This window comes from Colletotrichum gloeosporioides (genome assembly GCF_011800055.1).
Source record: "Colletotrichum gloeosporioides strain Lc1 chromosome Unknown consensus_42, whole genome shotgun sequence".
NCBI classification, from domain to species: Eukaryota; Fungi; Ascomycota; class Sordariomycetes; order Glomerellales; family Glomerellaceae; genus Colletotrichum; species Colletotrichum gloeosporioides.
Genome location: NW_025544687.1, coordinates 213,762 through 240,073, shown reverse-complemented (window position 1 = coordinate 240,073; position 26,312 = coordinate 213,762). Strand labels below are relative to the sequence as shown.

The window sequence follows — 26,312 nt, the reverse complement described above, 5'->3', positions numbered from 1 at the left end:
TTTTCACCAATCCTTCATGGCAATAATCAGAGGATGCTTCAGGTGAATGGGCTCAAAACCAAGTGAGTAATGACTGACCAAGCTAGCAATGCAATTGGGCTCGACGCAATGCAGTGACCTATGGTAGCTGGTCTGAAACCGTGCTCGAAAACGTATGCAGAACCACTGAAAGCGAATTTCTTCCCTCGATCCATCTGCTCCTGTTCCTCCGGGGTTGAACTCTGGACAGTCGACAAATCGTCCCCAGGTTCGGGGCCTAAGAAGTTGACTATGTGTGCATTAGTCCATGCCCCATCTCGGCACTTCTTGTTTCTGTCTGCTTACGATGATACGCCTTGCATTCCTCGAATCTTGCGGACATCTGTCCAGCCAGATTGCTACCAACGTCGCCTCCCTGTGCGACGTACCCAGTACCAAAACCAAGCTCCATCATAAGTTGGTGCATCAGGCGCGGCGCTTGATCCAGAGTGAGCTCATTTTCCAGGTTGCCACTTGACGAAAGTCCGTAACCTGGTATTGAGGGCACGATGATGTGATAAGGAAGAGTTTCGGGAGTGAATCTTTGGGTGAGTAGTCGCAGCATTGGTCTGAATTCAAGGAAAGACCCAGGCCAGCCATGCATGAAGATAATTGGAATTGCATCATCCTTTTTCGAAAAGAGACCAACGAAGTGTATAGGTACTGTACCATGGTCAGGGTCTTCGATGGATATCCTGAAGTTGGGAAAGAGGTTGACGTCTTCTTCGAATTGATGGAAGTTGAACTCGAGCCATTCATCTCTAGCCTCGATTATCCATCGGCGACTGAGGCCAAATTCGAGATCTTCTTGCCTGTTGTACCATGTTTCTGGAGCTATGGGACAAAGTCGAAGAAGTGCTGTGAGGGTTTCGATTTGCAAATTGGAGATTTGAAAGTTGAGCTTTTCAGGCCTCTTGATGGCAAAGGCCGGGACAACTCCAAACTCTGTATGCGACATGCCCGTTTCTGTCAAGTGCTCCTGGGGAACGACGGCCTGGTGTTCTTTGACCTGACTTTATCATATCAAACTGTGCGCATTTGGCAGTTTATGACTGTTTGTGCCGTTTACTACCCCAATTCGGCTACTATGCAGCGCTGCTTCATCGTGCGGTGGGTTTTCTCCGGTGGCTTACTCCCTCAGATCCATGCACCGGAGTCCTTCCAGCGGCCCGTGATGCACGTTTCGGTCTATCGAAGGAGCTACCCGTGCCGGCAGTTGCTCCGCACTTGTCGGACAAATCCTTGGTTTAGTTGTCGGCTGGCTGCCGATCGAGGTTTGGGCTGAATCAGAACTTACGCAAGCTCACGATCTGCAAGCTTTGTCAGCGGGGACGGGCTTCTGAGTATGAGCGTAGCAAGTAGCCGGGGAAGATGCCTATTTCGGTATCGCATTCGGGGGAGCCCAGCGGCCGGAATCCGGTCTTTACGGCGGCTGCATAGGGCGTAGAATACGACTCGACTTACACGCGTATCAAATGCATCACTGTAGAGATTCTAGATAAAACGCTCGGTTAGTTCATTGAAATTAGGAGATTTAGAGCCCAGCCAGATTTACAACACGACTATTTCACTCTGTATCGCAACATTTGAACTCTTTGCCTAACACCTTACGGCCCCGAAAGGTTTACCAACATGAATTCTCGACCAACTTGGTGGGAGGAGCTGAGGGTTGACATACCCTTTGCTGACCAGCCGGCTGTCTATATTCTCACTCTGGCCGTGTTGGTGTTTTTTGCGCGCGCCTTTGGTGACCAAAAGAGCAACCTCCCGGAGCTTAACCCCAAGAAGGCGTTTGAATTCACCAACAGACGTCGAGTTTCCGAATTCTTCCCCCGAAGTGCTGCACTGCTGGCCGAGGGAAGGTCTCGTTTTGGGAACAAACTCTATAAGGCGTACTGTGATTGGGGAGAGGTTATCGTACTGTCGCCTCAGCACATCGAAGAGCTTCGAAGTGATGCGCGACTGTCATTCCTTGTTCCGGCAAATGATGTATACCCTATCTTCTCAGCGATGCTCGTCATTGATACAGTAGCTCACATGGACTCGCAGGATACCCATGGGTATATCCCCGGCTTCGACGCTTTTTCGCTGGATGATAAGTTGGCCAAAATAGTCACGAAGTATTTGACCAAGGCTCTGAGTGAGTGGTTCAGGACTCGGCAAATCACAATCTTGCAAGACTAACCAAAGTTGTCGTTGTCTACAGCTAAGCTTACGGCCCCAATTTCTCAAGAAGCAACGTTTGCAATGCGGGCAGTGTTGACAGACTCCCCAGGTACGAGTGTCCTCCAATGCTGTAGCAGAAGCCAACTAACCTTGTCAGAATGGCACGTCATGAGCCCCAAGGAAGACCTCGTTCGTGTTGTGTCCCAGATGTCTACAAGGATCTTCATGGGCGAGGAGCTCTGTAGAAATGAGGAATGGACAAAAGCATCCGGTGACTACACCATCACTGCCTTCAAAGCTACCGATGAAGTCAGAGCTTGGCCCCGACTCCTTAGGCCCATCGTTCACTGGGCCATGCCTGTTTGCCAGGATCTTCGGCAGCAGCTGGTCAAGGCCAATAATGCCCTCGAGCCCCATATCAAGAAGCGCAATGCCATCAAAGCTGCTGCTCTGGCCAAAGGACAGCCGAGCCCATTCGATGATCTGGTCGAGTGGTGGGAAACAGAGTACGGTCCATCGAATGAGCATGCTAGGCACCAAGTAAGCATCTTGGCTTAAAGAAGAATCACAGACTAGCAGACAACTAACTCTGAATCCAAGCTCACTCTAACCGTCGTTGCAATTCACACAACCTCTGATCTTCTTCAACAAACGATGATTGACGTAGCCATGAATCCCGAAATATTGGCCCCCCTCCGAGAAGAGGTCATCACTGTCTTGGGATCTCAAGGGTTGAAGAAGACGGCGTTGTACAACCTGAAGTTGATGGACAGTGTCATCAAGGAGTCTCAACGTATGAAGCCGGCGCTACTAGGTAAGTCTCCAAGTGAACATGGATCTTTGTTTGAACGAAGGTTGCTAATAGATTTCATCAAGGACTCTGGAGTCGACAAGCACTCGCTGACGTTGAGCTTTCGGACGGCTACGTAATCAAGAAGGGCCAGAGAGTCCTTGGAGAAGGTACTCACATGTGGAATTCTGAGTATTGGAAGGATGCCGACAAGTTTGATGGCTATCGATTCTTGAGGCTGCGGGAGGCGGCAGAGGGTGAAAGGGACGAAGACAGCAAGACGGCCCATCTCGTGAGCACAAGTTCAAGACATCTTGGATTCGGGCATGGGATCCATGCCTGTCCCGGCCGTTTCTTTGCCGCCAACGAGATCAAGATTGCCTTGTGCCATATCCTGCTCAAGTACGACTGGAAGCTTCCCGACGGCTTCCAGCCGAAGGCCACCACCTTCGGCATGTCAATTATTCCCGATCCGGCCACCAAGTTTCTCATCAGGCGACGGAAGGAGGAACTCGATCTGGACTCGCTTGAGTGTTAGATGACGCTCTTCAGGTTATTTACCCCCGTGAAGCTTTTCGTCTCTGCTAGTTACCCTTTTTGGGCTCTCCTTTTCTCAGGGCCATGTCTTGTTTTGCCCACTTCTCCACGGAACTTCGATTAGAAAGTAGACTAGGTGTCTTAGTACAATAAATCCCCGCCCACTCTCGATACAAGTGCTAGGTAGAGAATTCACAGGTGCATCGATAGACCAATTGAGCCATGGACGCTATCTGATGCTGATAACGGATACTGCTGCAGGTACGCGGATATCCCGCACCTGTCAAGAATCAAATTCCATTCTCAACGCCGAAAGCCACCAATCGCAGAGTGTGAACTAGTAACTGACCCAGGTACTAGGTGCTTCGCTACCATTGGTGTGATTGGGTGGGCTGGCCCGAGTCGTCAGATAACGTTAGGCGGATGCGACCTCGCCATGAGGTAGAAAGGCGAGCAAAGTTACGTGATGTTCGTTGAAGATCATTGGCGCTTAAACCATGATTGCGCTGGCACGGCATGTGATGGCGGTTTCCTTCCCTGGGTGCAACCTTTCGCCCAAGTACCACAATCAAGGAAACAAGGTTGATGAGCGATTTCTCCAGATGCCAAACCCCACATGACATGGTGTGCCATGGGGTAAACTACCGGAAGAGTGCATCTTCCCCATACGCTAGTCCCGTTGACGGAGTCGATTACGCCGTTTGTGGAGTCGCCCATCCCCGCATCGCGAGAGAGCTCGGCAAGACGCTACCCCGACGGTGAACTAGAGGTCTAGCCGCGCCATAGAAATGCATTCCGTATATGAAGTTTCACGCCGGCTGACTTGAATGCTTTGGCGCGGTGAACTTGACTCGGCTCAGAGCCAATGCCAATATTGCCAAGGCCACGGAGCTCTGCGTGACTGCGAGACTACATCACTAAGAACGTACTATGTATATAATGTCGATAATATCCAACAAATTGAACATGACTCTTTGAATTCGTGACGAAGTGGAATCTGTGGATCCACCAGGCTGATTCGGTTCAAAATGCGCGTTCTCTCAATCCTCACCGCTGTGGCCTCGGCCGCTCTCGTGGCAGCGAACCCTGTTCCCCGTCAGGCCACCAACTATGTTGGCTATCTTATTTCGACGTTCAGTGATGCCAACCCCAAGGTTCAATTTCACCTCTCAAACGGGAACAGCGCTTCGAGCTTCAAGTTCTTGAACAAGGGACAGCCCGTCCTCACTTCAACAGTCGGCACGAAAGCGGTCCGCGACGTGTTCCTGACGACCAATGCTGCCCGATCCGAATGGTACATCATTGCCACAGGTGAGTACTTAGACCTCATGCATTGCAGGAATGTAACTGATGGGTGATGAACAAAGATCTCGATATCAATGCCTCTGGCTTCAACTGGGACAAGGCCACGCGGACCGGCAGCCGTGGTATTGTTGTCTGGAAGTCGACTAACTTGGTTGACTGGTCTGCCCCCACTCTGAGAATGTAAGTACTTCAGATAAAATACTATAACCAATGCTTACACCTTTCCCAGCGTTGAAGCCGACACGGCTGGTATGGTTTGGGCTCCCTCTGCCGTCTGGGATGCCGACAAGGGCCATTGGTACGTCTTCTGGGCGTCTAGACACTACCGCTCAACCGACACCGGTCACACCGGCACCGCAACGCTTGATCGCATTCGCTACACGGCTACCAAGGACTTTGTAACTTTCAGCGCTGCCCGAGACTACGTTGCCCTAGCCGATACCCCTCTCATCGACCAAGAGTTCCAGTATCTCGGCACACCTGGAAACTTTGCTCGCTTCCTCAAGAACGAGACTACCAACCAAGTCTACCAGGAGGTTACCACCGGTGGTCTCTTTGGAACCTGGACACGCATTCCGGGATATGTTCGGAACGAGAGCCCGCGTGAGGGCCCCGCAGCATTCGCGGATAACACGACCCCCGGCCTGTACCATCTCTTGCTGGACGATTACACACAATATGTTCCCTTCCAGACGAGCAACATCCAATCACCTAACTGGCAGGCTTCAAGTACTTCTGGGTTCCCAAACGGGCTGAAGCATGGGTCAGTCACGCCGTTGACACAGACCGAGTGGAACGCCCTCAACTCTAGATTTCCCGCCTGAAGGAAAATGATGTAAAGCGAAGATAGCATGTGCATGTGAGCCATACAGTATGAATAATGAAAGAGCTGTTTTCCAAAGAAACCACTAGACTCAATATGATGGTGAACTGAGCATCTGTCCGCTAATTCAACAAGAGCAAAAGCTCCTAGGCCAAGATGCCTGTCATTCCTGTCGAGTAAGAAACGCCAGGCGTGCTCTGTGGATTACCGGGCCTTGAATAATGGGCAATGATCCGTAGATCTTGTGAGCCAATTTCAACGTGTGGGAGGCAGCCCATCTCCATGTCATTGGGTGCGGGCGCTGACATAGAACGTAGTTTTTGGTGCCGTTGATCTGCCGATTCCAGTATAGGCATTGCCGCCCCCTAGGTAAGGCCCCAGATACGACATAATCGGGCTTCTGTGTGGCGCACGTTCATTGTCGCCGGTGGCATACCTGGTACCCTTTGAAAGCCATGGCTAGATCTTAGTGCGGGATACTGCAGCCACAGTCAGACTGTTGGTGCTTACGTTGGGTCGTTACCCAGGTCAACTCCGAAACTAGGTATGATGCTGGCTTGCACTTCCGCACTCGCCCTTTTCAAAGTCATCTCTCAAACTATCGGATGGGAGAAGCTCTAAGATGTTCAGATGTATCAATTTTCATCGTGATAGCGTCAGCTTGAGCTGCTCAAATGCTTGCTACAATAGCCGTACTTAAACAGCAATGATTGATGATTTTGCCCAAGGCTGTCCCACTTGGATTCTGGCTGACCTTGCCACCGTTAGTAGCTCGAAAGAGACACTTGGTCGCCGCATGCTAATGAATGTGTCAAGCGAGCTCGGGCACATCGGAGTTGGCGCCACGAGCCGATAGTCCAGCCCCAACATCGACCCGGTGGACCGGGTATCCGCTCCGGTAGACGGCCCAGGAGAAGTAGATCGTTATGTAGTAGCCTTTGGAGCACCATTATCCTTTGACTCGAGGTTGAGCGCCCCTGCACATCAATCCGGGGCTAAGGTGTCTGCTTGGAAAGTTTGAGCTGGTCGAGTCTCATGGTTGGCTGGTTCCTGTGCAACTGAACTTTTGACAGCAATGCTAAGTGTCTAGCGGCTTCTCATATGCAAAATCTCGGATCAAGGTCGAGTTTTGCCCGTAAACATGACGCCTACCGATTCAGCTGCTCACCCCTGATGGTGCTGCGATCGCTCGTGGCGTTTCCGCATGCGGTGAGACATACGATGTTCCCACGCCACGGGCAGAAAACTCGCTGAACACGGTCAAGTGCCTGATGACAGCCCCAGCCTCATGTTGTTCCAGATTTTCTTCTGCCCTCTTCATATACACGTGGTCGCGTCCTCTCCATGTCGCCGTTCGCGCGGAGCACTTTCCTGGCTCCATCCTGCAGAAAGCACACAATTTCGTCGCAGCCTGGCCGCCATCAACATCATTCGTGCGCAGCTTGCTGCACGGGTTTCAAACCGGCTGCTTCCCTATCTCCGTCTTAAGCCTTTATTTGAAGGAGAGGGCTCAGGACGCATCATTATTTTCACCAGGTGATGGTGATTGGATACGACACATGGCCACGATGCATAACGAGTCGGAAATTACGTCTGGCGATGGGACCCCGCCGTACACGGACGCCAGCCGAGCGAGCTGGCTCATTGTTTCGACCGCGGTATGCTTGTCGGTCACTTTAATGTTCGTCCTACTGCGGGGCTACGTACGGGCAATAGTCATCAAGAGCTGGGGCGCCGACGATACCCTCGTTGTCATCTCATTTGTGAGTTTGGTCGATGGAACCGGAGTGAGCATGGCCTCTGATAGAATCCCAGATACTTGCCATCTTGACTGGTGTCATTTTCTCCATATGTAAGTTTTGTTGAGATCTCTGTGGACAGGTTCATTGCTGATATCCAATGCAAGGTACGACCAAAGGACTTGGGATGCACATCTGGACCATCCCGATCGATGTTCAACAAGAGGGCCGCAGGGTGAGATAATTGAAAGACGAGACTCAAAAGATTTTAACCCTAACATTCTGGGACAGATAACGATCGGGGCTACCTTGTGCTATAGCGCCACGTTCATTGCAGTCAAGATGGCAGTTTTGCTTCAATTTCGACGGGTTTTCGCGGTACCGAAGTTTCGACTCGTGTGCGACATCATGTTTGGGTTTATTTGCTGCTTTGGAATTGCTGTAGTTGTGTCGTCCATCGTCATGGCAGCTCCAACTTGGAGGGGTGACACCTTCCAGGCAGAGAGATATGACCAATGCGCTTGGTGGCTGGCGACATCCTCCGTACATCTGGCGACCGACATCATCATCTTTCTGATGCCGATTCCAATGTTGCACAGATTGAAGCTCAGAGCAATGCTCAAAGTCGCGTTGATGGTGAGCTTCGGGCTTGGATTCATGTGAGTGAAGCTGGCACCAGGTGTTTGCGACGGAGCTGATGCGAAACAGAACGACGGCGATCTCAATTGTGAGGATAGTGACGATCACGCATGTATTCACGGCGGATGTTACGTGGGATGTCATTCCAGCCCTGGTTTGGTCCCAGGTGGAGGTCTGCTGTGCCGTCATCTGCGTATGCATCCCAACTCTCCGCCCTCTACTACGCGTGATGGGTAGGAACACGGACAGCCAAAAGATCTTATACCAAAGCGGGAGCACTCGACTCACTCGGAGGCCACTGAAGGCGACAACAACAGTCTCAAGCGAACAAACGATTACGAGCCCAGACTATCTGGATGTGATGGAAGTTGAGCCAAGGTCTAGGGTGGTTGAACATTCACCAGGAGGTGGCCTTATGGTCCGAACGGCGATCAGCCCGGCGTTGACAGCAGGAGCAGAGTCGGATGATGGGTCTGACGGGTTTGGTGAGGCAGATGAAGAGGTCGGCACGCCACTAAGCCCGCCGCCAAAGTCCTACTCCAGTCCGACGAGGAATCGATTTTGACTGCCTGAAACTCCGGAGGATGAGGAAAGCGTCGGGTCTCGAGGATAAGAATGACATTGGATGTGGTGCAGGTTGCTTCTCAGCATGGCGTTTAGGGATACCAGGTAATCACAACACAGTAATTAAGAAAGGGTGTGATGTGGAAAGTCATCATACAAATCAATGCATAACACTTCATGGAAGTTTTGATGAGTTCGACGCGTGCGGGATGATGACTTCATGTCTTAGAGACGCGTCCTATGTCATCATTATCACCTTCGGCATACAGTGACACTTATCCGTCTCGAGGTGTTGAAAGCGGATATCTGGTTGTGAAACATATGATTCATTGACGACTGAAAGGATTGGAGCGCGACTTCGCCTCCTTGATGAAGGGCGAGGTGCAGAACAATGGCCCGACGCTCGCTGAAGAAAGAAGACGAGGAATGAGTGATTGCCGAGTCAGGAACGGTTGGTCACGGCGTTACCTGCATTTTCGGGGTCTTTGGGCCGCTAGGCCAAGTGGAGAATTTCACGTGCCGGACCTTTCCTCTTCCGGAAGGCGGTAGCCGCCTGATCCGGCAAAATGGGAAAGATGTCGCCCGCCGCACGTCCCCCGCCATCGCCGCCTCCGAGAGGACACCGAATGTCTTCCGTCTTATGCCTCCCCCGCCGCCGCCGAAAAAAGACACTACGTTCGACCCTTTTCCTTCCCCCCATATACCCGTAATAGCGACACGCATTCCTCTCGAGTATCGCCTGGAATCACCATGATTCACGCCCAAGGCCAGCACGCCGTCAGCGCTGCTCCCGCGGCCAACGGCTACCCCGCGAAACCCCACCTTTCCGAGTCGCCTCCCCGCTCCTTTCACGATGTCTGCGTCGAGCTCCGAGATAAGGTCGACGCTTTCCTGGCCGAAGACCCAAAGACAGATGTTTTGCGCAATGTACAGGAACAGCTCCGCGTATCAATGGGCGTGGTAGACGAGGCGTTAGCGACCTACAGGTGTGCAACCCCCACCACGTGTGCCTCGGCACAGACCGGGCAAGTTGCTGATGCGCCGACGTGTGATAGTTTGGAACAGATCTCGCTCTCCTACAACGGAGGCAAAGACTGTAAGTAACCATCTCAATACGACCGGCCCCTCGACTCAGATGCGCCGCAAAGTTTCCCGGTCGTAGGAAATCCTTTTCCGAATGCATGCTGACATGTCCATGATCCCAGGTCTCGTCCTCCTTATCATGCTCCTCGCCTGTCTTGCGCGTCGGTTTCCCTCTTCTAAGACCAACGTTTCGAATGGCTCAAATGGCGCTGCGGATGCCAAGTCCTTCCCCGACGAGTTTCAAGCCGTCTACATCGTTTCCAAGCACCCGTTCGCCGAGGTAGACGATTTTGTCGCCACGACGAGCTCAATATACCATTTGAATGTGAAGCGTTATGCAATGTCCATGAAGCAAGGACTGGAGGCTTATCTGGCAGACCGACCGAGCGTCAAGGCGATATTTGTTGGAACGAGGAGGACAGACCCGCACGGCGAGAAGCTGACACATTTCGACCCTACGGACTCGGGTTGGCCCGACTTCATGCGGGTGCACCCGGTGATTGATTGGCACTATGGTACGTTTGTTTACCCCCAGAATCCGGCTCTTCCGGATGTCGAACACCTAGGGCGCATCGGCAGCCCACTTGGAGAAACAAAGCTAACCCGGTACGCAGCCGAAATCTGGGCAGTAAGTTTCATCTCAAACTAAGTGGATATGACGGGCCGACAACTTCGCTATCCGCTCCTCGGCCAAACCGAACGGCCGCTAATGACTTTCATAGTTTATCCGTCATTTGGGGATTCCGTACTGTCCACTATATGACCAGGTACGTCCGAGACTCTAGCATGCCCTTGTTAGCATGCTTACAATATACCAGGGCTACACAAGTTTAGGCGGAACTCAAGATACCCATCCGAATCCTCAACTTAAGAAAGAAGGTCAGAATGGCGCGGGTTTCAGGCCTGCTTATGAGTTGACAGAAGACGACGAAGAAAGACTAGGCCGGGATAAATAATGAAGAATATAGCGTCATGTTCTTCCTGTAAGTTGCGGTCAAGAACATATATCTCAACACATATACCGCACAGCGACAATTTGTATAGACTTTTGAGCATAGATTTGCGGCGTTACCTCTAAATACTTCACTTCTCTCTGGGATTGAATCCCTGTAAACTACCCCGTTCAAGGTCAATGGTCACTCAACTGAGAGCTTGGCGTCAACACAATTGATGCGGGAGCTTTAAGGCGGGAGAAAATGTTTCCAACGGCTTCTCCGGTGACGTCAGCGAGCAGCAGTTTGTCGTGATCAGGTACCCTAAGGTTATTGGTTTGGTTGACGGGACCCGGCGTGCGCTGAATTTATTGATAGTGCCCAGAAGTGCGACGACTCAAAATCCTGGTGCCAGTCGGCGGGGGTCGAGTCATGGCCAGGCAATCGGTGAGATCAATATCTCGGCGAAGGATTTGGTCTTGGCACTACCGTACAGGAGGCGCAATCACGATAACATGCGACACGGCTCCCTGAAAGGCGACTTAATGCTCTGTTCAGGTTCGTACGCAATGGATCACTTGATTAGTGATGATGAAGACTTGCTTGTTCATTATATCGTATTAACCAAGCACGACGCTCGAATAGCTAACTCATAAGCATTGACGTGAGAGTTCTTCAACCGCCGCAAAGGCGGACCCAGATTCTAGATCCTCATTTCTCCTCCTTGTCGAGGCTCTTCTTCTCAATGGAGCTGGCGCTCTGGTAGTCCTCCTTGTACGTCATGAAGACCTCGTCGTTCATGTGACGGTGTCTAAACCAGAATACGACGGTTTGCACGGCAAGAGCGATTCCGGGAGCAGCCCAAGCCCACACCAAAGTCGGGTCAGCGATCGATGGAAGCAAGATCTGGCCCAGAGCACTGCTCAGCGCCGTCATGAATAGGAAGAGGGCGACGACCGTCGAACGCATGTGCTCGGGAGCACGGGCGTAGGCCAGCTCGTACGCGGTGACGTTGACGAAGATCTCAGACATGGCACCCAGGGCGACGTTGGGAATCTGCCACCAGATGGAAATGGGCGAGACGCCATCGCAGTCGCTGGCGTAGTAGCCGCTGCCAAGCCATATTAGCAAGGTGTTCAGTGAAGTGGGAAATATTTCAGAACTTACCAAGGGCTGGTCTCGTACACCTTCCATTGGACAATGGCACCGATGACGGACGAAATAGTAGCGAGGATAAAGCCGGTCGTCATGCGGCTGATGCGTCCGTACTTGATGCCCTTTCGCTTGAGGAAGGGGTAGACGACCTGCGCCATGAAAGGCGAGAAGACGATGATGACCAGGGGGTTGAAGTGACTAAGCAGATCGTTGGGCGCACCATCAGAGGTCATGGCAGCTCCCTGGTTGCTTTGAACGTTACCAACACCGCCATCGTTCAGATACCAAATAGGGATGTAGAGGAAAATCTGAACGGCTTCCCAGGTACGTCTCGCATCGTCGACGTCCTTCTCGGAATAGCTGACGCGGAGGCTGGTCTCAGAGTAGATGGTGCTGGGCTGGACTTTGTGCCAGAAGTTCTTGGCCAAAATGTTACCCTTACTGGCCTTCAGCGCGGCGACAGTGATCTTGACAAAGCGGTTCAGGTCTGAGCCCTGGGGCGGGAGCCTGACGGTGCGCTTGTACGTAGCAGCCAACAAGACCGGAAGCAGGAAGTAGACGATGCCTGGGATGAGGTACGCCAGCCAGAAGCTGTGGTACTTCTCGATGTAGACGACAGCGATCGAGAAGAATGCGCCGACGTTGATGAAGGCGTAGAAGATGAGCATAATGTGGCTGATGGTCGTCTCTGGATCAACGATAACCTTCTCACCGGACTTGAGAACCTTAGTGTACTCCTTCTGGTGCTTGTACTGGTCAATGACCGTTGGAGCCACGTTGGGCTTGAAGATACCAGCACCGATGGCGAGCTGCACACAGCCATTAGCTTCATGGACTGATGTCTTACAGGTTACAAAGTCCTTACCAGGAAGTAACTGATGAGAAAGGGAGCGACGCCCCTGCCAGCTTGCAAAACGGCTGGAGCGGCGCCTCCGACCATGATGACGTGTGCTACACCACCAATGAAGACACCCCATCCGATAGCCTGGTATCTACCGATCTTGACATCTGCGATCCAGGCGCCGAAGATGGGGATAACATAGGCCAGGAAGGTGAACAAGAGACCAAGCGCCGAGGCGGTACGCAGACCGAGACCGAGAGCACCGGCGTGAGAGTTGGGCTTGCTGGGGTCGATGGCACCCGTACCGGGTCCGCCCTCGGGGAGCGGGAACTGGAGGTAGTTGTTGAAGGCGGCCTTGACACCATAGAAGGAGGCTCGCTCAGCCATCTCAACAACACAGAGAGACCATGCTGTCAGAGGGATGGAGTCGTGGACCTTGCGCAGTGTCGAGCGCTCCTCCTCGGTCGGGAGTGGATAGGTCTCATAGTCGACAACGCTCGTTGCCTCGACAGAGTTGGTCTGGGCCTCCGGGTCGACTTTCTCTCGAGTCTTCTCGGAGTGAACGCCCTGGTCGGCGTCAGGTTCGACAACCTTCTGGACGTTGAGGCCAACCACGTTCTCAGCTGTGGACTGCAGTGTCAGTGGGAAGCTGGACGACAGACGAATAACATCCTGGCTTACACATGGTGTCAGACTTTCTATCTTGAGATTGTCAGTGAAGATAGCGAGAAAGAGCAAAAGTGAGTGAAGCGCACATCCAAGTCTCCGGGACTGCCTTTCAACCCCCTATATACAACAACCAACATTGCGCCAGCCGAGGTGCAGTGCAAGGCAGCCCCAGCCAGCGGCCTGGCCTGATCAACCCAGCATTGCCCAAATTCATCAACGGCAACGTTGCTCCCCCACGGAATCGATAACAACCCCGGACGACTCGAGACGAACACCGCGTACGATGCATCTCCTTTGGGAAGGGCTCCCTGGCTCGAGCGGCCAAGGCGGGGCCAAGGCGGGGCCAAGAGGCATCGCGAGCTTGGGAAAGCTTGTTGCGCCATTGCCATTTGATGGACCTCCCAACCCCTGGTCCCAGTAACCCCGACCTGAGCAGATAGCAGTGGGCGTGTTATCTTCCCCGTTGCCGACGTCTTCCATGATTCGGGAGAGATTGCGTGATAGGCAAAGTGGGCTCGCCTTCACCGTTGGACCAAAGAAATGCTCACTGCAATTTGTACGCAGACATCTTCGCCATAATCAGGCACAGGATGGGGGGCCCTGTGAAGCTTATTCTCAGGTTCTCTGAAAGCCAAGAAACACCATTCGGACCGGCCGTAAAGTCGCTGAAAAGTATGCCCATGACGATCTATCCCATGAGGATGTCGCCATTCTTCAGCCCACAAAACTCCTTGACATGAATAGATTTTAGCTAATAGCGCCCGTGGCATTTGAAAAAACGGGAAATGGCTGAACGCTAAGCTGTTCCAGATTGTTGTCGTGCTGTCAGGATGCAGGGCCGATTGACAATCCCCGCTCCCGCTCATTCTAGCGCACTATTCACGGATGTTGCATCGGGATGTGGCTGGATGCTCCGTTTCATTGATAACAGCGCGTTCTCATCCTGGACTCTTGGCGATCTATCAACAGTGCACTAGTGTATGCGTGATAAAGGCTTCGCAATCGCCTCCTCCCGATCTGCCAGTCTTGTGTCCGGTATGTTACGCCGAAGAAAACTGACTTGCTAGAATGTCTAAAGCCTTCCCCCCGGCTCATTGATCCGATGCCAATGCAAGTGCTAAACCTGCCAAGTATAAGGCATCGGCCAACGGCGGGAAGGCGATCGACCGTTAAGCGTGAAGCTGCTCATTTGTCGTGTCGTTGAGCCTTTGGCCGTACGTAAGACGGCGCAGCTGAGAAATAGGGTTTCTTCCACAACCACCATAGAACCCTGCAACTGAATCCTTCCAGAATCCTTCCACTGCGGAAAGGAAGCGACCGTCATTAAATGCCACTCACTGCCAGCTGGTGTCTCCCTGTCTCCGATCGACTACCTAGGTATCAGCGTACCAATCTAGAGAAGCCTTGTTCAACAACGATATCGATGAATTAAGACTGGATTAACTTAATCTCGTTATTTAGCGCTGAAGACAACTTACTATTTACACAGCTCTCCATCCTCCGAGGCTGACTTAAACCCAAAGTCCGGTAAGGAACATCGGCCAAAAATTGGGCCGCGAGAGTCAACGACGCCCGTTAGTAGACCAACTCGAAAAGCCTAAAGGATGGCGACAGTGGAGCTTGGGGGCCATGAATGGTGGCCAAGCCATGCCCGGCGCCGGGCGGCCGGAAGCACCGATGTGCGCCTTTTCTTAGTCCGATTACGTGACGTGCTTCCCGGTCGTATCATTGCTGATGTCCGGGCTGATGACAGCTGAGACGCTCATTTCGGACTTCACAAACACTGTGAACAGTCTTAAGTAGTGTTGGGGAATACTTGATTCGATGATCGTTTTTGTGCGGATTTTCTGGAGTGTTCTTAAGCAGACTCAACCGCAACGGGGAAATGATTCTGAACGTGTTTAACACGACTTCTTCATGCGTCCTGGTCTCAACTTTGCCACTCGATAATCCCGAGCAGGCCTGAAAAGATAAGCCTTATGTACGTGTAAGTACGGCATTGATTTCACGTGAGGCGGCAAGGGGTGCACCCAAGATAGAAAGAGGTTCATGAATACATACATTATCAGAAGCTAAAGCTTTTGCGTAGGCTACTTTGATCTGCTTGCGCGATATCGATGTTTCGGCCGTGCCTCGGGCAGAGACGTTGTTGAAAGCTGCAGAAATGCACTCCGATATAGCACTTCCCTTTCATTCGGGCACGACGTGGGCAACAGCATAAATGCGACACTGAGTCCAAGCCCTTGAGCTTACGACGAGTCAAAAGAGCATTGCTTGCTTTTCCCTCAAAAATCGAAGACCCTTAGAAGCTACATGTGTGTGACTCTTGAAGAGATTGCTTTCGCTGTCAAGGAAAGATTTCCTCAAATCTAGGTAGAGATATACTCTCCGGCCAACAGCACGCCCATAACAGTCTACATTTAATTGATAACGCATGATAGGGACACGAGGTTCTGGTTAAACAGACTGTCTGTCAACTTGGATGATAATGCACATAGAATGCATGAAAAAGCAAAGATGTGCAAAGGTATAAACACGGCGTTAAACGGCACGGTCAGAGGGCAACGATGAGGGTGGGTCGTGAATGTAATCAATTACAAAAAAGTGTTTGGAGTTTAAAACCAGAGTTCTTTTGCCTCAATGCAGCTGACGAAACTTGGGCACCTCATTGTCACTGACGATCGTCGATGGTAAGCGGGCTGTCTAGAACATCGACCAAATTTAATTAAGATAAACCGAGATGAAAGCCTATGTTCAAAGCCTATGTTTAATACTGGGTGGCAAATGCACAGGTTGAATGCTTTCATCGTCGCATTTAGAGATAAGAGGCCTCCACCAGGAAGCCGACAGTAAGCTTGGAGTGACGCAGAACTGAGTTCCATTGGATGCTCTCGTATGTCTGTAACCGTACATGTCAGTTGTGGATCCTCAATCAGGAGTAATTCGTAACTCACGTCTCTGGAAGTGTGAATGTTGGGGTTGGAAGTGCTGAAAGGCTCCTCGTTGACAAAGGCAGAAGCTGAGATTTCATTAGCTGGATATCACTCAATAACCACTTGGAACACCTACGAAATCCGTTGGACCTAGCGCTGGCATGATCGGAACATCCGTAGCCGCAAGAGGAGCTAGCGGGTGTAGTACCGGTGTACTGAGTAGTAATAAGACGAACGTAGGCCGTGAAGGCAGTGTCGACATAATCGGTGTACACAGTAGCCTTACCACCAGGGGAGTAGCCAGTCATGTCCTGGTTCAGCATACCAAGAACACGCTTACCGGCAGACTTATAGTTAGAGAAGATTCCAGCAGAGCCTAGAAGGCCACCCTCTTCTCCAGCATAGAAGTGGAACTCGAGAGTGTTCTTAGGCTTGAATCCAGCAGCAACAAGCACGCGAAGGGCCTCGAGAACGACAACAGTGCCAGAGCCGTTATCATCAGCACCAGGGGAACGAGCAGTCGAGGATCCAGCGGTAGAGTCCATGTGGGCTCCAACAATGACCAGATCGGAAGTAGTACCGGGATACTTGACGATAATAGAAGGCTGGTTGAAAGAGTGGGTGAATCGGGACACGGTAATGGCAGAGTTACCAGAAGCAATGCTCACAGCTTGGTTGTACAGCCAGGTGGAGGCTTGACTACCGGTCGTGGATCGGTAGTGACGGTTGTTGAAGCTTCAGGCAGTGTGTGTTAGTTCCGACTTGACATCCATACTTCAGTTTCTCTGCTCTGTCACTTACTCTGTCAAGGTCTTCAGCCAGGACTGAGGACCAGCGTTGCTCACGCGACTGATGAGCGAGTTGGCCTCAGTGATGTGGGTCAAAGTCGTGGGGTAGGTAACCGCCTGGCGGGCAGACAGCTTGGAAATCTGAACATCATCGGCGGTGGAGAGTGCGGCCAAGACTTCTTCGTCCTATGGTATTATCAGCATTGCGCATCAAGCGAGACTACGTCGGGAAGAGTATGTTTGAAGAATCATCGTAGCGCGGCCCGACGTAGAAAATGACCAGCTAATTGACGTACAGTGATATCGGTGATGTCGATGAAGCCAATCCCCTTTGAGGTGTACTTCTCGAACTTCTCGTCCTCAGTAACCCATGTGCCAGCGTCCTCTTCGGACGTCTTGATCAGCCTTAAGTCGGCCTTGTCCGCAACGGGGGCCTCGGTGGCAGGGGCGGCGGCCACCAAACCGAACGAGGCCGCGGTGAGAGCGAGGGTTGCAATGAAGCGCATCTTGTCTGTTCTTGAGCGTGCTCGACGTCGAGTATTAGAGGGCGGCGACAACGAAGAGACATCGCTAACTTCGTCTTTCTAGGGAATGCCAACAAGCCTATATACCATTCTGTGTTGGCCACGAGTCTGTGGCGTCGAACGACTGATTCACCCAAACTTTCCATAATGGTGCGGGGATTCAACAGCGCCATCGTCGGATGGTCCCGCTAGTGATCACCGCGATAGTTCCCAGCTGCCAGATGAGGAATCTGGATTAGTCTCCGACGTTGCAACGCTTAGTAGCGCGCTCTGGGCAAACATCGGCATGATGGCATTTGGCCGGAGCGAGGAGAAACATGGGGCAGGAGACGTGTTGTTTTTAAGCTTAAACGGGTCGCCAAGTGAATAAGCAACTTCTAGCTTCCAAATTCAGCATAGGCTCGGTTGTTCGTCATTTAAAGCTAGAAGACTGGCCAATGGAAACTACTTCTCACGTACCTCATTGCTTTCCAGGGCGCATCTGTGTCAAGTGACGAGGACGTCGTAAGATATCAATCAAGTAACACAGACCCGAGAATTACAAAATGCCGCCTCGATTTAGGAAGTTCCCTCACAAGCTTGGCATGCCCTTCTCAACCTCAAACAGCAGTAGCGACTTGGCGGTTCGGCTCGCTTAGGGCCCATTCAGTTGTCAACTGCCTAAAATGTAATGCCGCTTATTGGCGGTACGGAGTGCGAGCCAGTGCGACGGGGAGGGAGTTGGAAAGTTCCGCCATGCACTCAAAGCTCGGGCGAAGTAGCCAATGAACTTCGATAGGAAATGAACGTTACCAGGTGTCTCCTGATCAGCGAGGTGTTCAACACGCTGCCAAAGTATCAAGTATTAAGATGTAGCTTGTCTGAAAAGATATCCGGGTACTCATAACTGATATACGCTTCCGATACTTTGTCAAGTTAGTTTCACAATGAGCGCTAACAACATCCTGGGAGTATTCTTCAATGGTTTCGACTGATTGTGTACTTTGGACTTTATTGTTTTCGGTTGCTAAACCAAGGTTGTTGTGGCTTTCCTGCGTGCAGCTTCGCCTTCCCATGGCTTGACAGCGCGAAATCCCCCAGCGGCCCTAGTTTCTGCATTTCCAGCTTAGAAACCTTGCTTCTTGGCTTGGGCCTGAGCAGCAGCAATAGTTGCAGCGGCGTTGGGGTCGTCGAAACCGCAGCCGTTCTTGCCGTTCTGGAATTGCGCCGCCTCAGCGGAGCACACGCCGACACCGCTGGCGTTCGCGCAGCACGCGGAAGAGCAGTCGGCATCACTGACGCATCCGCCCGTGATGAATTGAGAGCCGTCACCCTTGCCGACTTTGCTCGCACCGGCGTTGTTAGGCTTGATCTGCGCGAAGGCCGTCATGGCGACTGCATCGGGTTAGCCGTTGTTTCCTGAAGATGGCATAGACTGAGTGCACTCACGAGCGAGAGTGGTGAAGAGAGTGATGCGGACCATTTTCGCGGTAGTTGAGTGAAAGTTATTTAATACTTGAAAATGATTGAATAGTAATAAGAAATAAAATGACACCAGGTCGAAGAAGCGAAAGAGTTTGCACAGCAAAGTGAATGTTTGAAGTTGTCGCAAAGTTGTCAGTGAAGGACTAGATGACAACATTGAAAACTCCGAGGACGCCAACACTTAAATAACCCAGAAAGCTCTGTCAAATCCAAAGTCGCAGCAGCTGTGGGATGCCGTTCATTCGATGGGCCGGCGTGTTTCTCGCGGCTTTCGGTGAACTTGATACAGACCCGTATGACGGGAACCATAATTCTCGAGGCAATGCCGGGCTCACTGAAACTCGCCTCGGAAAAAGTCAAAGCTCTGGTCGAATCATGGTCACTTTTCGACGATCTTCTCCACGATGCATCTGATTCGGATGATGGCAGCTGCCATCCGAACGGGTTGGTCGGCCACTTGCGGTTTGATCGTCGTCTGATCCATGTTTGGCCCACGAATTGTCAATGCAGAGACATCAGTTGCACCAGCTGTTCATCGGAAGACTAGATATAGGGATGGAAAGATCAGTATGATTGCCTTTTTATCAAGATCAACTAATGATCTACATAAGCTCGTCCTCTCGTCGTCCCATATTCTTCCGGATTGCTTGGCAACTTCATAGGTGCTTCGGCTTGGTCAATCCTGGTCTCGGTCGATCCAGTGCCGCGGAATAACCTGCGACTAATTCGAAACCGCACAACTAAAGCTGCCTGTCGAAGTCGAACTGCCCGGTCCGGAAATTCCGTCTAGCAATTTGGAGTACTCGTGGAGGCTTTCGCCAACGATTCTCATAATGGGCCAAGCGCTGTTGCATCTCTGGAACATTTTTGCGAATAACTTAATGACCATATTGCCAAGAAACCTCAAAGATTGCGCTGTTATTGGGCTGTCAGGACTCTGGAGAGTGTCCTGCATTTCGTCGACGGAGGCCAGTGCTTCATTTACGATGAATTCTAACCATCTGATTATTTGCCTTTCTTTGACTAAATCCAAGTGTTAGTGCCAGCGAGCTTTTTGTCGCTGCATGAGATTCAACTTACAATGCATACTTCCAACATCGGGGCCATCGGCGAGTACCAAAAGCCACTTGCTGAGAAACACGGCTGCCTCAAATGAGCAAAAGCTATGTTGCAGGCTCCAGAAGAACGCTTGGCAATTAGCCAGGTAGTCGATGCCGAGTTGAACCGGTATGTTCAGGGCATGAACGGCGTGTAGGAGGGCAAATACAAGGCGTAGGCCACGTTCAGGCGGCCGAGCCTCAAATGCAGCTGCTGCGATAGATTGAGGATCCCCAGAATAAATTTGTCTCTTGTTCCCAAGATCAAAGTGCAGGCGAACGTGAGCGAGCCCTAGCAAAGATGTTGCTGTCCAAGACAGCGAGCCTTTGGTATTCCGGATGTCCAGGACGGATTCCGGGGCCTTGCACCACTGCTCTCGCCATTTATGCAGTGAAATTTCAAACTTCGCTACTTCATGTGGAGATAGTCCCGGTCCTTGAGGATCCAGGCAAAGCTGTCGAGACACGATGAGGCGCTGAAGGAGCGCGTGCATCAGGACGAAATTGCCGAATGGGGAGGTGGCTGGAATTTTCCCGGGATGGTTGTGAATCAGTGGTACAAAACCCTCTTGAAACGAGATCACTGGCGTTGCCTTGGAGCGAGCTTCACGCCACCTGGACGTTCCCGGTGCTAGCCATTCATCGCAGGTCACTGGCAATCTAAGAAAGATCTCATTACCAAGCAGAACAGGCGGTACGTTGAACACTAGGCTTTGGAGGTTCAAAAAGCAAAAGGATGCCAGCTTCACCCTTCTGTCTGACTCGGTTTTGGCCCATACATGCCAATCGTCCCCATCGTTGGCAAGCGTCTCCGCCAGTCCACTCTCACGGATGCATCTTGCCAGGAGGCCTTGATACTCGAACGATTCCCGTACAAGACTTCGATCTTGCTGCCATGTTGCGAAAGTAGCAAGCAACAATATACCTTTGATGCTCTCCATGCGGGCGCTTGGCGATTCGCAGTCTGTTTCAGTATTGGCAGCTGCGAGGAACGATTCTTGACCAACAGCAGAAGCTGCTGGCTGGACGGAAAACTGCCCGGATTGGAGCCGGTGCAGTATGATTGCCCTTCCTGCACGGTATAGTGCAGCGCCATTGCGAGACTCGTAGCGAAACTGTGCACCGATCGCCATCATAGCTAGCACCAGCTCTGGTGAGTCTTGATACTTGGTGACGCAGAAAGTGGGCATGTGAATGAAAGGGTGGTGATTACTATAACCATCCACAAAACCGGCGATGTATCTTGACATGGACAATCTCGAGGGCAGTCTAAAGACTTCAAGACAGGATGCGTAAGACTTGAGATACTCTTGAAATAAAAGTCTTTGAGGCTCGCTGACTTTCCAGGGCTGTGATATGGGCTTCAGTTCACAGAAATCGTCTAGTTGAATCAAGCATGTAAGAATATGGTATCTGCAGAGAGGTGGAATTTTAGCTTACCTTCTCCTGTATCACCATCAGGAATGCATTTACACAAATGCTCTGCAAGTGGCTCTTGCGAATTCGACCCTGCATATGGAATTTCATTGTTCTCTTGTTGGCCGGGCTCGCCAGTCGAGACATCCTCCGTGGCCGAAGTCAACCCTGCGGACACGTGGTCGCCAGGCCCAAAGAAATCAAATCCGTATTCGAAGTCAAGTCCCACGGAATCGAAGAAATCGGATATGTCGAGCATGGCTTCCATGGGAGAAGGAGGGTCCAGAAGCTCGGCGTTGGCAATGAATGTGCTTGACTCAGTCGGTGTTGGAACAGGCAGCATGCGACTAGGTGGGTTGTTGGCGATGGTGTTGCGCTGGGGCTCGCTGTGCGAACTGGTGCTTGAACCATCGCCGCCAGAAAGCCAGACACCCGCGGTGCTCGAGTTGTGAGCCGAATCTAAAGGCGATGCCGTGGTCGCCATATAACTTTCAGGCACAGCAGAGTGGTAGAGTCGCTCATGTCTAGTGAGTAAGTCACGTCTTGCAAACGACTGGCCGCAGTGACAGCCATATGGCTTCTCTTTGGTGTCTACAGCGGGTTCCTACGTCAATTTGGGCGAAAGGCAACGGAGTAAATAGAGCGCTCACGTGTTCGCAAATGTCGCCGTAAGTGCTCGCCTCTCACAAAGGTACGATGACAAATGTGGCATATCTTCGAAACATAGGGGCGTCCAGCTTCTGGTGGCATGATGGTGTGGTTGAACTGTTCAGTTGACTGTTTAGGTTCGAGCGACTGCTATCAAAGCTTCACTAGACAGAAATGCTTCACGGAGAAAACTCTTCGAGGATTTCTCAGGGTGTCTGAGAGAATGATGAATTGCCATTACTAATCAACGCTAGAATGATTCAAGCAACTGGAACCTGGAAATGATTGCATGTACTTCCTCATCTTTCGAGCTCCTACTGCCCAGCCCGGGCTCTGGGTGCCCGCCCGTGCTGTGCGCATACAAAGTCTAGCGTCCAAGTCAACACCTAAACTTCATTCAGTCACGAGGGTATAAAACTTGCCTAGAGATAGTCTCATATCTATGTTTTTGAAAGGCTACTCTTGGTCTTATAGTAAGCATCTGAACATGGAAACATAATGCCGTCGAACGAAAGGGTTTGAGCTCCTGAACATGCCTCCGAATACGCGTGTTAGTGGATGTGCCCCGTGGACCCCAACCTGTTTCGGGGCTGTTGGAGACCTCCACAGTGGAGTTGGAGTACCCCAACTCTTGCATGACCCGACGCCAATTGAATCTGGGGCCGATCTTGGATGGATGCATTGGAATCGGGGATTGAACCAAACCCGACCCGCAACTCCAGTATGTTTTGATGTGTAGTCACTCACAGTTTCTTCACTGATGCTTATAACTCTTATCTTTTTTTTTCTTATTTAGAGTGGCGATCGCCGGGATAATTGGTAATCTCCAAGCATTCTAAATGTGTTATCTGCATCGGAATGGCTCGGTTGAGTGGGAACGTGTCAAGTTCTGAAGCTCTTATCGCCAACGGGGGCGTGGCGATGGAGCTTTGGGTCACAACTCGACATTAACAAGGAGATAAGAGGTGTGCTGTTCTATAACGTTTGAGAGTATAAAATGCCAGGCCTCGTGGAATGTTGAAATCAACTCCAAGAGCCTCCAACTCATAGCTATTTCAAACACCGTATCAATCCTGAAACTTCTTTCTGCTGAAAATGTCCGTCAAGCCTATTCGCGTCGCCGCGGTTCAGGCCGAAGGCTGCTACTTTGATTTGAAAGCTGCAGTCGAGAAGACATGCAAGCTCATAGAGGAAGCTGCTGGTAAAGGCTGCGACTTGATTGCCTTTCCCGAAGTCTGGATCCCGAACTATCCAGGTTGGATCTGGTGAGCCATTTCAACACAATATCATTCCTGTGGCTATGCATAGAGTGCTAAACGGATGCAACAGGCAGAGGCCCATTGACTTTGACATGGTCAAGGAATACATGAAGTCCTCCCTCAAACGGGACGGTCCGGAGATGGCTAGAATCTGTGCTTGCGCAGGCAAGAACAAAATTGCCGTTATGCTGGGATACTCGGAGAATGCGAATCATTCCTTGTACCTATCTCAATCTTTCATCGGCAAAGATGGAGAGATCAAAATGAACCGACGCAAGATCAAGCCTACCCATGTCGAGCGAACCTTGTATGGGGACGGCAGCGGTGCTTCTCTTCACAATGTTGTCGAAGAGCCTGGCATCGGCAAGGTCGGTGCCTTGTCTTGCTGGGAACACTCTCAGCCCTTACTGCGCTACCACACTTACTCTCAGGGCGAGGAAATTTATGTGGCTGCTTGGCCCCAGCGTAGTACCCTATTTAATCCTATTTAATCAATTTAACTAATTAGCTAATCAAAAGAGGGCTTTTTTTATAGTTAATTAGCTAAAACGATAATACCCTCATTTTAGATATTTTAATTAATCTAAAATTAGCTAGAAGAAAGAAAATCCAATCTCTAGATTAATTAGAATTTTTAAAAGATTTTTAAAAAAAAATAAAAATATATTACTAACTATACTTAAAGAAATTCACTATTAATAATATAAAGACCTATAGTAAGATTTAAACTTATAACCCTATATTTTATTAAATAAAGTTAGGAATTATACTATTTAACTATATAAGTATTAATATATATTAGTAAAGTAATTTTTATCTAATAAATACCTTATAATACTTATTTTTTTAATATATACTACTATAAGGCTAAAACGCACTTTTAGTTATTAAGTTTAATTAATATGTTTTTAGCCTCTTTACTAAAGTTTAAAAAAAGCTTATTTTTAACCCCTTTACTAGCTTTTAAAAATAACCCTTTTTTAATATTACTAGTAATATTACTACTACTACTATTACTACTACTATTATTATACCTACCTCTATATTTTAAAGCCTTATTTATATATACTTCTTAGTATCTTTTTTAACCTTTAGCTTATTATTATAATACCTATATTAGTCTATAATTAATACTTTAATTACTTTATTAGCTATAACTTATTAACTCCTTATAAGATTACTACTTAGATCTATACCTTATTAACTACTAATAATATATTAATTATTAACCTTACTACTTATAGTAGTCTTAAAGCTCTACTTTATACTATATAGAAAGGTTACTACTTTATTAATATTAAGTATATTTTAAGGAAGAATAGTTAAAGCTATACCTCTTAGATTAAGAATAAGGGTTTCTTTATTTATAAGATCTTTTAAAATAATACTTAAAGTATACTACTTCTTTACTCTACTTTTAACTATATTAATAATATATCTAAATAATACTTATTAGGTTTACTAATACTATAATAAAGCTAAGTATCTTAATATACCTCAGAAGGCCTCTACTATATCTAGTACTAAAGTATACTTTAAGACTATCTACTATATCTTCTAAAATTAATCCTATATTAAGAGTATATCTAATAATAATTCTAATACTAATAGGCCCCTCCCTAAGTACTAACGCTCTATTCTTATTACTATACCTTAGAGTAAGGTCTTATAGATTAAAAAGCTAGCCCTTAGGTTTATCGTTAATATTAATAACCCCTTCTTAATATTTAGTAATTAATATATATAGTATATACTTAGTCTCTTTAATTATAATATTTTTAACTAAATATATTAGTTAAAGTTCAGTTAGAGGGACCTACTTAACTAACTTTATACCTCTAAGAAGGTATAGATCTAAGAGGAGATATAAAAAGCACTTATTAAGGTTTATATATTATTTAATCTATAGACCTCACTTAATTAATATATAATTATTACTATCTTCAGCTACTTTATTAATAAAGTAAGTAAGTAAATATAATACCTCTTAGCTCTTTATTATTAATTTAACACCTACTCTAGTAAGAATATTACTATTACTATTTATACTATTCTTAATAACTAAGACCTACTTAATAAGGTTAGTATAGCTATCTCTAATAATACTATAAATAATAACTCTTACTTTAAAGCTCTCTTCCCTTCTCTTTTACTTATATATATAGAAATTAATACTAAATAACGCTAAATTTAATACTATAGCTATATCCTTAACTTTATTAGTTATACTATTATTTATAGTATTAATAATAAGGTATTTAAAGAGGAGTCTAACTTCCTTCTTAGTCCTAATAGAACCTAAAAAGACCTAACCTATTAGAGGTAGAAAAGCCTTATTAGCAAGCTTTAGAATATTATTAAATATATTAGATTATCACTATAATAATCTAAAAGCTTCCTATCTATTAATAATAAAACTAATAATAATAATAAGACCTTTACTCTATAGGAGGAGTTATTATAAAAGCTAAACTTAATACTAAATAATACTACTTAATAAAACTTAATATATATAATAGTTAAATATACCTATAAAGATATTTAGGGGCTATAAGTTATAGTTAGGTCAAACTAATAGAAGAAGTACCTAAAAAGTAAGTATAATATTACTACGCTACTTTTACTTACTTCTTCTAAGTTCTTTCTTTTTTAATCTTTAGTAAGTACTTACTAAATCCTTATTATAGAGGGTTCTATACCTTAGACCTATAGACTTTCCTATCTATTTAGTTTCTACTAACTAAGTTATCCCTAAGCTTTTTAGTTAAATATTTAGTCCCTTATAATTATCTCCCTTCTAAATATAGTAATCCCTACTATATATCTAAGTACTATAGCTAGCCTCTTACTAAAATTCTTCCTCTTATTTAAGTAATATTTACTAAACTTAGTATTATTATCTTTATTATCTAGTAGGGTATT

General features: G+C 48.7%; 9 protein-coding genes and 1 pseudogene across 10 annotated transcripts; 5 read left to right on the top strand and 5 right to left on the bottom strand.

Moving 5' to 3' along the window:
• Window positions 1-3: 3 nt before the first annotated feature.
• Window positions 4-976, bottom strand: GCG54_00002833 (annotated as a pseudogene). The gene is made up of 2 exons: window positions 325-976; window positions 4-268 (listed from the first exon to the last, which is right to left on the bottom strand). Coding segments are annotated over exons 1-2 (917 nt in total).
• A 674-nt stretch (window positions 977-1,650) lies between these two features.
• Window positions 1,651-3,512, top strand: GCG54_00002832 (Cytochrome P450 monooxygenase eqxH; the record flags this gene model as incomplete). The annotated part of the gene is made up of 5 exons (XM_045402915.1): window positions 1,651-2,158; window positions 2,225-2,293; window positions 2,342-2,724; window positions 2,785-2,998; window positions 3,061-3,512. 5 exons carry the CDS (start codon window positions 1,651-1,653, stop codon window positions 3,510-3,512), a joined length of 1,626 nt encoding a protein of 541 aa, XP_045264646.1.
• Window positions 3,513-4,539: 1,027 nt separating this feature from the next.
• GCG54_00002831 (uncharacterized protein) lies at window positions 4,540-5,640 on the top strand (the record flags this gene model as incomplete). The annotated part of the gene is made up of 3 exons (XM_045402914.1): window positions 4,540-4,822; window positions 4,879-4,996; window positions 5,046-5,640. The coding sequence occupies 3 exons, from the start codon at window positions 4,540-4,542 to the stop codon at window positions 5,638-5,640; spliced, it is 996 nt and encodes a 331-aa protein (XP_045264645.1).
• A 1,567-nt stretch (window positions 5,641-7,207) lies between these two features.
• Window positions 7,208-8,582, top strand: GCG54_00002830 (uncharacterized protein; the record flags this gene model as incomplete). Its single annotated transcript, XM_045402913.1, has 5 exons — window positions 7,208-7,402; window positions 7,455-7,491; window positions 7,546-7,613; window positions 7,670-8,037; window positions 8,087-8,582. 5 exons carry the CDS (start codon window positions 7,208-7,210, stop codon window positions 8,580-8,582), a joined length of 1,164 nt encoding a protein of 387 aa, XP_045264644.1.
• A 749-nt stretch (window positions 8,583-9,331) lies between these two features.
• GCG54_00002829 (FAD synthase) lies at window positions 9,332-10,620 on the top strand (the record flags this gene model as incomplete). Its single annotated transcript, XM_045402912.1, has 5 exons — window positions 9,332-9,677; window positions 9,787-10,179; window positions 10,279-10,292; window positions 10,387-10,431; window positions 10,483-10,620. The coding sequence occupies 5 exons, from the start codon at window positions 9,332-9,334 to the stop codon at window positions 10,618-10,620; spliced, it is 936 nt and encodes a 311-aa protein (XP_045264643.1).
• A 687-nt stretch (window positions 10,621-11,307) lies between these two features.
• GCG54_00002828 (Peptide transporter PTR2) lies at window positions 11,308-13,288 on the bottom strand (the record flags this gene model as incomplete). The annotated part of the gene is made up of 3 exons (XM_045402911.1): window positions 11,308-11,707; window positions 11,764-12,560; window positions 12,617-13,288. Coding segments are annotated over 3 exons (1,869 nt in total), but the record flags the coding sequence as incomplete, so codon positions are not given.
• Window positions 13,289-16,076: 2,788 nt separating this feature from the next.
• On the bottom strand, window positions 16,077-17,491 carry GCG54_00002827 (Leucine aminopeptidase 1; the record flags this gene model as incomplete). Its single annotated transcript, XM_045402910.1, has 5 exons — window positions 16,077-16,160; window positions 16,216-16,280; window positions 16,331-16,929; window positions 16,996-17,168; window positions 17,279-17,491. Coding segments are annotated over 5 exons (1,134 nt in total), but the record flags the coding sequence as incomplete, so codon positions are not given.
• Window positions 17,492-18,611: 1,120 nt separating this feature from the next.
• On the bottom strand, window positions 18,612-18,968 carry GCG54_00002826 (uncharacterized protein; the record flags this gene model as incomplete). Its single annotated transcript, XM_045402909.1, has 2 exons — window positions 18,612-18,880; window positions 18,935-18,968. The coding sequence occupies 2 exons, from the start codon at window positions 18,966-18,968 to the stop codon at window positions 18,612-18,614; spliced, it is 303 nt and encodes a 100-aa protein (XP_045264640.1).
• A 723-nt stretch (window positions 18,969-19,691) lies between these two features.
• GCG54_00002825 (Zinc finger protein rst2) lies at window positions 19,692-22,233 on the bottom strand (the record flags this gene model as incomplete). The annotated part of the gene is made up of 4 exons (XM_045402908.1): window positions 19,692-19,993; window positions 20,051-21,448; window positions 21,508-22,074; window positions 22,134-22,233. The coding sequence occupies 4 exons, from the start codon at window positions 22,231-22,233 to the stop codon at window positions 19,692-19,694; spliced, it is 2,367 nt and encodes a 788-aa protein (XP_045264639.1).
• A 993-nt stretch (window positions 22,234-23,226) lies between these two features.
• GCG54_00002824 (Arylacetonitrilase) lies at window positions 23,227-23,881 on the top strand (the record flags this gene model as incomplete). Its single annotated transcript, XM_045402907.1, has 2 exons — window positions 23,227-23,396; window positions 23,461-23,881. 2 exons carry the CDS (start codon window positions 23,227-23,229, stop codon window positions 23,879-23,881), a joined length of 591 nt encoding a protein of 196 aa, XP_045264638.1.
• Between the last annotated feature and the right edge of the window lie 2,431 nt (window positions 23,882-26,312).